The sequence below is a fragment of the Trachinotus anak genome, unplaced genomic scaffold (genome assembly GCF_046630095.1).
Source record: "Trachinotus anak isolate AG129_WGS33_773 ecotype Australia unplaced genomic scaffold, CSIRO_AGI_Tana_v1 ptg000026l, whole genome shotgun sequence".
Classification (NCBI taxonomy): Eukaryota; Metazoa; Chordata; class Actinopteri; order Carangiformes; family Carangidae; genus Trachinotus; species Trachinotus anak.
The window spans coordinates 1,312,382-1,322,740 of NW_027273877.1; the positions used below are offsets into that span (position 1 = coordinate 1,312,382).

Below are 10,359 nucleotides of genomic sequence, written 5' to 3' on the forward strand. Positions count from 1 at the left end.
GAAACGTTTTTATAATGTGACACTGCTGTTCTCCCTGTTTTGCAAATACAATTTAAAACTGAATTCTTTCACTTGTTGGAAAACAATGACACAAACTTGCACAAAATCTTCATACATATTTAATCATATGTAAGACGTCTTTACAAAAAGGAATGAAATGTCGAAACGCCACGTGGCCTGTTTTAATAGACAAACAGGCCCCACGTCGTTGGAAATGCTGACTCAAGGCAGTTGTTGTAGGAATTGTAGAAAAACCTCTGATGACACAAATTAAGAAAATTAAGGTTCTGAGTTTTCTCTCTTTAACAGATGGAGTCTTTCAACAAGTGCAAACAGAAACCTGTGGACAGACATGGTAATAATGTGCTTCAGGCTTCAGCTGAAATAGCACCAGAAAGACAAAGAGGGGAACATAGTTGTGGTGCAACTAACAAATTGAATGAACATTACAAAAATCCAAAAAAGATGCTTCTCTAACAAACTGGATTCTCAACATCCAAGCGACACTTCAGTCAGACTCTTCAGTGGTTTTAAAGATTTGTTCTAGCTTCTTCTGCTGACGGTGATCCAGGTTTCGTCCTTAGGTGTGGACACCAACTCGGATCTGACCTCCATGACTTGACCTTTCAACTTGTGGAGCTTCAGCTGCCGCACCACCGTGCTGAGCAGGACAGTAGCTACGGTGTAGGCAAACCTGTATGCGGGAAATCCAATCACAGAGACGAAATCTCAAACATTTTCTCCCAAAAGACTAAGTTCAAACCTCAACTGCTTCTTTTTACAGCATGAAATGTCTATCAAATTTCACCACGCTGTTTGGGAGCTAAATGACCGCACTGTGGGTCCAAAAGCCCAGTGCTCTCATCAGTCGCTCAGCCCCCGGTTAGAGGGATAACAACACATCAGTCTTTACCTGAGCTCTGGGCACGTTTGATTCCCAGAGAAGCCGAGCAGACAGAAGCTCTTTCTGGCTGATTCCTCCTCAAATCGATCTGGGTCAAACCTGAAAGATGTGACGGTCATCACCACATCAGACAGTAGACAAATCAATATTTTAGACCTGAGGAAAAAAACCCAGGCAGTAGTGGTTTTACGCTATTTTAACTATGAACATGCGAGGCAGACCTGTACGGGGTGCTCCAGGTGTCAGAATCTTGCAGGACTACTCCCAAGGCGTAGATCACCAAAGTCTGAAACATGACAACAATATCTTACTCACACACAGTACACACACTTTTCTTAATGTTATTGATATTTTTAATTTCATTTTATATTTCAAAGAACTAAACTGCCTGATTGGCTGCAATAATGTGACAAAGAGCTGAGGAGAAATAAGCAGACAGTGGGCTGGAAACCAGATACCTCTTTGGGGATGACGTGTTGATCGACTTTGCCCTCCACTTCCTGAAGCCGAGCTGCGACGGGGGTCAGCTTGGCAGTCCTCACCGTCTCGTTGAGGACCTGCTGGCAATATCTTTTCAAGGGCGTAAATTTAATAAGATCAAGTTTATCAAAGACACCAGGACTCAACAGTGACGCACTTCCAACTTTTGGATGTTTGAGGGTTTGACCTTTAATTATGATGCATCTATCTGGCCAATCTGTGTAATTTCTCAAATGCGTGATCACAGTGACAGCGTGCATCGTCCATCCATGTTTATCAAAAACTGGACTGATGTTGGCGTCTAGTTTGATTTAAGCCAGGTCCAAAGATCTTACCTAAGCTGAGGGATTTTGTCCAGGGAAACCGGATCCGAACCCAAAACATCCTCCAGCTCCTGGTACAACTTGTCCTGGACTTCCTCTGAGGTGGACAGGAAGTGGAGTGCCCAGATACACACTGTCAAATCACAACATTTTACATTGAAGCTTTCAATTTGGGACATTTAAGTAGATATTGATGAACATGCTGACTGCTGCTGTTTTGATAATTGAATGATCAACAATCATTTTTCAAGCAGATTCCTTAATTCCTTTGCTGCTTCTTTCTGTTTTATTTCATTTCAAACTAAATGTGTTTGTCAGACTCTTGATTGGGCTCTGGGAAATTGTGATTTATCTGTCTATCAAGAAAACAATCAACAGTGAATATACATGGAATCAGTTGGTTGCAGCCCTAATTCAGTGATTAATTGATTGGTTGATTGAGAGAATTGATCTTGTTTTGATAGTTCTCATTTACAGTTGGCGGTGATGACGCATCCGGCCAAAGTGAAAACCATGCAGTCCTCCATGATCTGAAACAAACAACAACATTCATGTCAGTCCTTTTTCAGACCTGTGTGGGAGCCGTGGAGATGGCTCCGTTATCTCTCAGGCTTTAAGCAGAGTGGGAGACTTCATCAGTATTCACCTGTCGCTCTGTGAGGCTGGACTGAAGCAGAGTGTCGACAAACACCGTCTGCCTCCTCTGAGCTTTTCTCTGCTTCGCCACTGACAGAAGCACGGACTCCATCTCTGACAGAGCTGAACCCCCGCAAAGAAATAATGAAAAGACACCGTCAGTAGACTTCAGCTGCTGTTTTATATTTTAGGCCTGACACTCACACTGAGATTACAGGATAAAATGTCAGCATTTCAAACATCCATCTTGCTTCCAGTCCTTCAAACAGATTAACTCCAGCCAGGTGCAGATGTCTGTGACAACTGTCCTTGGCAGAGAAATCAATAAAAGCCCCTGAAAACAGTGGCTGTCTACTGATTGAGGTGAATACAGAATGGGTTGGGTGTGCACAGTGACTGTTCTCAGACTCTTTCTTGCTGTCTGTCAAGCAGCTTTACACACAGATCATATCTGAGCTTCTGCAAACTTTTCCTCCTGCTCCTCCACAGCTGAACGATAGAAGAAGCGTACTGCTGCTCCCACATGTCAACACACAGCAGGTGTGAGCAGGGGAAATGGAAAAACATTAAGACAAAAACTAGACCGACTAAAGTCATAAAACAACAACAGACAATTACTCAGAATAGTTCACATCAGCTTCCTCTGCAGAGAAATACCTCACTCACCCTTCTCATAATGCCCTTTTCTGCTGGAGCTCTTCTCCAGGGAGCCATCCAAGTAGCCTTTCCCGATTTCTGACCAGATCTGGTGGCGTCAACGTAAGTGAGAAAGTGAAAAATATTAATGAAGTGAACCCTTTCAACAGAACGTTAACAGGCCACATTCCTGGTTTACATGGAAAACCTTTCTTTTATTATTGTGTTGAATGAACAGAGCCGTTGGTGGAGGGAGTGACAAGACTGAAACATAATGAACCGCTAACTACAGTAATGTTGCTGCCTTCACTCTGCCTATTTAACTATAAAGAGATGATTCAAGTAGATGATGTTTAAGGTGTTCAAAGCAGACCGCCTCACCGCGTCATGGTTCTTGCGGAAGGAAATGACCTCCGTGTCGTCCTTGAAGCGCTCACCCAGAGCCAGCTGGGTGACGATCTTCATGGCCAGACCCAGCAGGTGGGCACACAGAGGGGTGTGCTGAGCATCTGGGAACGACTTCCACTTTCCCACCAGCTCATCCACAACCTAGGACACAAAAGATGATTACAGGGGGCATAATTGGTAATGCTTAGGAAGGAAAGAAGGAAGGATGGAAGGAAGGAAAGTAGGTATGCTTTTTATCAGTGGTACAAACCTTGAGCATAAGAGGGAAGTTGTTCTTCAGTGTGTTGTTGATGGCATTCTCATACACCTTTTTCCTTATCACGGTCTCATTGGCCCCGCCTCCCATCCCTGACTGGTAACCTAGCAACGACTTCAGCATCGTCTCAAAGGAGTCAGCTGAGAGGAGCAAAGAGAAAGAGTTTAGTTTGCTTTTTTTAACAACAGTACGAAGAAGAGTGATAATAACATCGGATCATTTACTGTTTGGAGCATCTAAACGTGTTAGCATATTATTATTATTATTATTTTTATTATAAGCAGCATTTTAAGTCTGTCTGGTGGACTTACTGGTGTGGTTGGGGTTGATGTGTTGCTGCAGCTGCTTCACAGAGCCCAGGCTGACCACCGGCCGACCACCAAACCAGAACGACGCCACAGACCCAAACTCCTGATGCAGACTGACGAGGAACTCGTGCAGACTGCCCCTGTTCACAATGTCCTGCAGGTTCCCATCCCTGAGAGGGCAGAAAGCCATGGACGTGAATCTAATATTATCAGTTATGCACTTGCTGCACAGAGTCCTGTATATATATCATTTGGAAAATTTATAAAATTACACTCAATAATATACCAAAACATCATTTAATACATTATTCTATTTATTTCAATGTCAGGATCTTAGACTTGCTTTAAAAAATGACAGGACACACTTTCCCATTGAAGTGTATGAGAAAATGTGTCCAAACTTTTGACAGGAGGCTGGTTAACTGGTGTATATGACTTTTACCAAGTCCTTTTAGTGAATGACATTAAATAGTAGCTGCAGAGACAGAGGTAAACACATCAACTTACTTCTCATCTGTGGGGTTGAGACCTGGGATGCCAGAGGCCCTTCTGGATGACTGAAAATATGGTTACAAATAGCATCGCGCTGTTAATGTCAGCAAAATCAGTGATTTGACGTTTTTATGATTTATTAACAGGTGTGCTCTCTGCACATGCGCACACACACAAGCTGTCTTCTCCAATGAGGTGACAGATCGGCTTTAACGGTCCCAAATCCAGCAAGCGCCAATAAGTTAGTGTTCCACTGAGTCATTCAGAACCCCATTGAAAAATATGCTAATTTAAAGCCTCTTTGCTTCGTGGCAATCGCACACATTCTTACACACCACCTAAGATAGTTAGATCAGTTACTTGAAGCTTCGGATTGAATCGGCATGCAAAGGATGGACTTTGATTTCAATATTTTTTACTTTAGTAGCTAATTTAGGCAAAGAGGTCAGCGGTCGTTGCCGCCCACTGAGGGTTCTTTAAGTTGTATTTCAGTGAAGCAGATTCCTGTTTGTTGTGATAGACGAATACTGAAATTGGGAAATGATTGTAAGAATTTATATATTACTTGAATGGGGTTATAAGAAAAGAAGTCGTAAATTAACACTTTTAAGGCGGACACTGGCGTAAGTTTATCAGGATAGCATCCAGCTAAGTAGCTAACTTCGAGCTAACTTGAAACTCGCAGTGACATACCGGGTACAAGTAGAGAACTGCGCCGACTAAAATGATGACAAACGTGACAGCAAAGATGGCAAAGTCCAGCATGACTGCTCGCTTTTAACAGCACCGCTTTACTGACTTCAACTCATGGATATCTCAAGATTTCCACGCAAACTCTTTCACGACCACCACGTCAACAGAAGAAAAGAGGGGCTCAGTGCTCGATTACACAACCTGCACAGCAGGCAGGGAAAACTAATCGAAAGGGTGAAATCGATACTGAACTAATACTAACCAGCTTTAGCGACAGTTCAACTGCTTTCACACACTTCATATTCACTGTAAGGTGTAATTGTTGACTTCATGAATGGTTAATAAATTATTTACTAATGTTTTTTGGATCAGTTTTGACCCATTAATAAGAATAACATTTGGGTTGCCAGGTTGTGGAAAGTCCTCCAAAAAACAGAGTTCACTTCACTAACCAGTACAACAACTGTCATGAACATGGCACATTGACTGTACTGTAAATTAGGTTAATATCTCTTCCATTCTGCATATAATTATTATTCCTAATAAAGATCAATGGTAGCCTAGCAACCCTGGTCATATCATCAACCCCCCCCCAAATGAAATAAAAACAAGCAGTTGGATTTGTTGGATAAAAACGTGTATTTATAAAGAAACAAGCACATTCACATTTTAAAAAATAGAAAAATAATATAAAGCATCACACATTCAGAGTTCACTGCCAAAATATGGTGTAAAAATATGTGCAAAGTGACAACAAAGCTATAGTGTCAGAGCAGATATACAGTCATTCTTCTCAGGCGGTCATTTCTGATTTGTCCTCTGGTTTGGGCGGCTCAATCTCCATGGCCATCAGATAACCTGGGGAGAGGGACAAGACAATAAAATGATCGTTATCATTAATTCTTGTTTATGTGTATTAGGGTGGATCTGAATTGAAATGAAAGTATTCAACACAGAGGATTCTCTCTCACCCTCAGTATAGTCTGTCTCAGGTTGGACGGCGACGAAGATCCAGGCCAGGCCAACAAGCAGCGCCACCACCAGGTTGACAGTCACCCACGGGTGGAGAATCTGGTGCTCCGACCCCGGTGGCCTAGAGAAGAAACAGGAGAGACTCAGGTTCCACATCCAGGCTTCAGGATAAGATAGAAACCCAACATAAACTGGCTCCAGCGAGCTCACCACAGTGTTGTGTTGAAGGACGGGTACAGGTTGATTCGATCGCTGGTCATCTGCTGGCTCAAACAGAGAACCAGGGCTGAGAAATACACTACAGAGGGGAATAAACAGAGTGCAAACTGAAACCAAGCAGACACCATCTGTTTGAAGGGTGGACTTCAACTTCATTTCAAAATGTTAAAGACAGCGTGGACTCACAAAAGGAGGCGAGGGCAACAGGTTCCAGTGTGATGAACTCCTGCAGAGCCATGGAGCCTTTGGCCAGATTCACTCTGAGAAGCAGAGTAGTTTTACTGTACATGGACAATCTTTCTGATTCTGCTTCATGCTGTGACATGCATACACATCTTAACAGCTGTCTTCATTCTCTGGGTGTGGGAACATTCCTCAAACTGCACAGGAATGAGAACAAGCCCTGGTTTCTTCAGCTTCTCTGATCCAGTTGGCTCTTACCTGTCGAAGGCAGCCACGGTGCTGATGGTCAGCAGCATGTAGAGCAGAGACTGGGAGGGGTAAGCCAGGCTGTGGTACTGCTCCAGCAGGTTGGACAGAGCGGTGAGGTGCTGCCCGGCCAACATGTACACCACCACGATGTTCCACACGGCGTAGCCCGCCAGGAAGCCATGACAGTACAGACCGAACACCCTGAACCAGACACGAAGAGACATTAAAAAACAGGGGAGCGGTGCACGTGTTCACGTATGTTTTATTTTGTGCAGAGACAGGTTTCCTTCACCTGAAGCCTTCGTGCACTCTGATAGAAACGTCTCTGGTGGTCCAGAGCGGCTGCATGTGCTGGAAGTCCGTCACGTTATCCATCTGGTCGCTGGTCTTCCTCCAGTCTGAGCGCTCCGCTGCCTGGAAACGCTCTGCACATGGACACACACACTCAAGTTAGTATTTCCCCTCATTCCCCCCATTTAACAGCCTGGACCACATCATCCTCTCTTCTACTCACTGTTCCTCTCCACAAAGACCTTCCCGACCGGCTGGCTCTGGCCCAGTGGGGCTGAGAACAGGGAATGCTGGGGGATGGCAGGAGGGGTGTCGGTGATAATATCATCTTCCTCCACGTCCAACTCGTCTGGAAGCTGTGATTCAACGACTTTTGACCTCCTGCAATTACAGGAATAAAGAGAATAACGTAACATAATCCAATATATCATCCTGTGATTACTGTCACATTTGTTTCTTATGAAGTCTATTATTTGCATTTGTGCTTTGATTTGGTTTTACTTCACTATCAAAAGAAAAAAAAGAGCAAAGAAAAAAGACAAATTTGACCCAACATATGACGTCAGTGTGCAGAAACGACTAAAAATGTGATTGTTCCATGTTCTCAAATGTGAGAATTTGATGCTTTTCTTTGTCCTACATGATTGTTAAATAAACATCTTTGGGTTCTGGACTGTTGGTCGCACAAAACAGGACATTTGAAGACGTCATCTAAGGCTGTGGGAAATTATAACGTGCGTTTTCCACGATTTTCTGACACTTCTTTGACAAATCAAGCTTTTGATTAATTGAGAAAATTACCTGCAGACTAATCAGTAATGAAAATAATTGCAGACATAACATCATACAGCTGTGTGGTAACTCTTTGCTTTTCAGTGTTTCTTTACTTTTTCTTTTTGGGTTTTTTGACCATTTCTTCTCCATCGGTGGTTTGATCCGCTGCATCTCCGTTCACCAGATCAGCCGGGTCGTCTTCAAGATCTGAAACCATGAATTCACACATCATTAACTGTTAAACACTAGTTACCAATGCACAGATCTGCCTCAGTGCCCGTTGTTTTTATCCTAATGAAACTACAGCATCTCACACACATGTGATCTGAATTTACCTATAGTGGCAGCTTTCTTTTTCTTCCTCCTCCTCTGTGGAGGTGCTTCAGCTGTGGGTTCAAGGGACAGTTGCTCTCCGACCTCAGACGCCCTCCTGCTGCCCAGGCCTCCCATCTCCATCCCCTGATCTAAGAAGAAAGAAGAGTACTGACATTTTATTCTGAAAAGAGGGGTGGGGATGGGGTAACAAACACATTTCCAGATCAAAATATTAATGAATAACAAGATAATTGTCAAATCCAGCAGAATTAAAACCTTGTAAGTCTTCATGTTGGAGTGAACCTGCCCTTTAAACCTTTAAGTTCCATCATTAAGGTTTTGCTATGACTAATGAATTAGATGCTGCACAGACGTTTGTGTGTCGTACCGTCCATATCATCAACTCCATTTGCCTCCTTTCTCACCCTCTTCTTCTTCTGTTTTGGTGCTGCGAGAAAAGATCAATGAAAAAGCTTCAGTATAAAAATGGAGAGGAAGTCGTTATAAACATTATTAACAACTATTTAGTACAAACCCCGACTCACCAGCTGTGTCTTGACTTCATGTGCCAGTGCATATAATAAATAGAAGAACAAAACTGGTTTGAGCGTTGGAGATAAAGACAAAAATGATATCACAGTCGCTGTTACAATAATAAACATGTTTACCTACCTCAGCATTGTGGGAAGTGTTCGCTGCCCACGCTTAAGAGACAGCAGAAGAAGCACAAGTCAGTTTTCTGTTTATGTTCAGTTTCAAATAACATTAATTAAAAACAAATCAAATTTTCCACAGCTGAATTTTTCGCATCCATGACTCATTCAGCCCCAGAGGAAGAGTTCCATTTAAGATTTAGACAAACAAGCTGCTCTTACAAAACCTGTCGCTGAAACTCATGCGCATCACGAGAGGCTATTTAAGTTACAGACACTTATGTAACAGTCGACCTGGTTTGGATTCTTTTCTTTTTTTTTTCTAATTTTCAGTTAAAACGTAAAGTCAGATGAGACATCTGTTAAATCAAGTTAAATCCTTACCGTTGTCTTTCTGGCCATTTCACCCAAGAATCAAGTACGAGTGGAGTGAAGACTCATGTAACATCCTGGCTGTTAAATCCTCAGCTAAATCTGTGTTCATACATCTGCCAGGACTGAGGATTACTCAGGGCAAAGGTCAAAGCTTTTTCAAACTCTTGAGGCTGTGGCAGTGTGTCTATTTGTGTGAACCGTCAAGGAGGAGTGTCTGAATCTGGTCTAATCTTTTTTGACGATGCTCGTGGAGGTGGCGTGTAAACACCATAACTGTGTGTTGTGCTTTACACACTGTCCCTAAACAGAGTTAGACAACTTTTAAAGCTTATTCAATTGCTTTTCACGTTTATTTGGTGACCATGAGGGAACAGAGGTTTCAGTTTTTGGGGTGAGACATGGTTTGAGTCAGAAATCACAAGGAATCAATCAGGCTTTCTATTGAATCAGTGGGATTGTATTGTAATAATGTGCTGCTTTGTGATCTCATTTACAAAACTGATCTCAATACTAATGATTTACACAACTTTAAAACAGACAATCTGAGTCAGAGATGATTTTGTTTTGTGTTTGTTTCATATAATTAGAAACTGAGTGAACTTTACTTCTTAGGCCAAGTACCAAAATAACTGACAACCACTTTCCAATTGGAAAAACAAGTGTTCATTGAACCGCTTTTAAAGACAGGGCAGTTTTAAATGAGTATAATGGGAAAATAAAAACTATTATGGCACAGCACGTTGCTCTATTAGATTAGTTTGGGACCATAACACCTGGATTTGACTGACTAACCTGTGGAAGAGGCGGCAGCTCCCTGGGTCGCATTTTCTATAATAAAAACCAGATTATTAGCAATATTTACATGTAACTTTAATCTGTATTTCTGTTCTTAAAGACAGTTATATGTAACCGTTAAAAACAAACGCTAGCCTTGTAGCCGCTAAAACCTTCCGTTATTAATGAGAATAAACGTGTTAGCTACCTTTGAGCCTCCTGTATCCATTCTCCGAAATTATCTTAAAACTGCGCCTTTAAATGTTTGTAAAGTTGATTCATGTTTAGTTTAAAGACACATTTTAACGACTGAACGCGTTTAAAAGCGGATAAACTGCAGTTTTGATTGTTATTGACTTCATCCAAACACTCTGGAGAGCTGCAACCCGGACGTGTTTACGAGTGGCACACACTTCCT

At 42.3% G+C, this 10,359-nt stretch overlaps 2 protein-coding genes across 2 annotated transcripts; both read right to left on the reverse strand.

Moving 5' to 3' along the window:
• Positions 1 to 106: 106 nt before the first annotated feature.
• On the reverse strand, positions 107 to 5,326 carry cyp20a1 (cytochrome P450, family 20, subfamily A, polypeptide 1). Its single transcript, XM_071464732.1, has 13 exons — positions 5,137 to 5,326; positions 4,459 to 4,508; positions 3,955 to 4,121; positions 3,638 to 3,783; positions 3,361 to 3,528; positions 3,010 to 3,088; positions 2,354 to 2,466; positions 2,183 to 2,237; positions 1,720 to 1,840; positions 1,363 to 1,474; positions 1,126 to 1,190; positions 914 to 1,003; positions 107 to 694 (listed from the first exon to the last, which is right to left on the reverse strand). Exons 1-13 carry the CDS (start codon positions 5,206 to 5,208, stop codon positions 544 to 546), a joined length of 1,389 nt encoding a protein of 462 aa, XP_071320833.1. The 5' UTR covers positions 5,209 to 5,326; the 3' UTR covers positions 107 to 543.
• Positions 5,327 to 5,756: 430 nt separating this feature from the next.
• Positions 5,757 to 10,348, reverse strand: tmem237b (transmembrane protein 237b). Its single transcript, XM_071464733.1, has 14 exons — positions 10,150 to 10,348; positions 9,960 to 9,995; positions 8,812 to 8,843; positions 8,685 to 8,698; positions 8,528 to 8,587; positions 8,160 to 8,288; positions 7,938 to 8,031; positions 7,274 to 7,431; positions 7,052 to 7,184; positions 6,769 to 6,960; positions 6,514 to 6,587; positions 6,319 to 6,406; positions 6,108 to 6,229; positions 5,757 to 5,994 (listed from the first exon to the last, which is right to left on the reverse strand). The coding sequence occupies exons 1-14, from the start codon at positions 10,168 to 10,170 to the stop codon at positions 5,930 to 5,932; spliced, it is 1,218 nt and encodes a 405-aa protein (XP_071320834.1). The 5' UTR covers positions 10,171 to 10,348; the 3' UTR covers positions 5,757 to 5,929.
• Between the last annotated feature and the right edge of the window lie 11 nt (positions 10,349 to 10,359).

What these genes read in the sequence shown, in the direction of transcription:
- cyp20a1 (XM_071464732.1), bottom strand. Translation starts at nt 5,208, where the DNA reads ATGCTGGACTTTGCCATCTTTGCTGTCACGTTTGTCATCATTTTAGTC. An exon ending in CTCAACCCCACAGATGAGAA is followed by an intron (nt 4,122 to 4,458) that starts GTAAGTTGATGT and finishes CTGCCCTCTCAG; the next exon opens with GGATGGGAACCTGCAGGACA. An exon ending in CCAGCCTCACAGAGCGACAG is followed by an intron (nt 2,238 to 2,353) that starts GTGAATACTGAT and finishes TGTTTGTTTCAG; the next exon opens with ATCATGGAGGACTGCATGGT.
- tmem237b (XM_071464733.1), bottom strand. Translation starts at nt 10,170, where the DNA reads ATGGATACAGGAGGCTCAAAG. An exon ending in TGGATACAGGAGGCTCAAAG is followed by an intron (nt 9,996 to 10,149) that starts GTAGCTAACACG and finishes TTTTTATTATAG; the next exon opens with AAAATGCGACCCAGGGAGCT. An exon ending in AGCTGCCGCCTCTTCCACAG is followed by an intron (nt 8,844 to 9,959) that starts GTTAGTCAGTCA and finishes CTGTCTCTTAAG; the next exon opens with CGTGGGCAGCGAACACTTCC.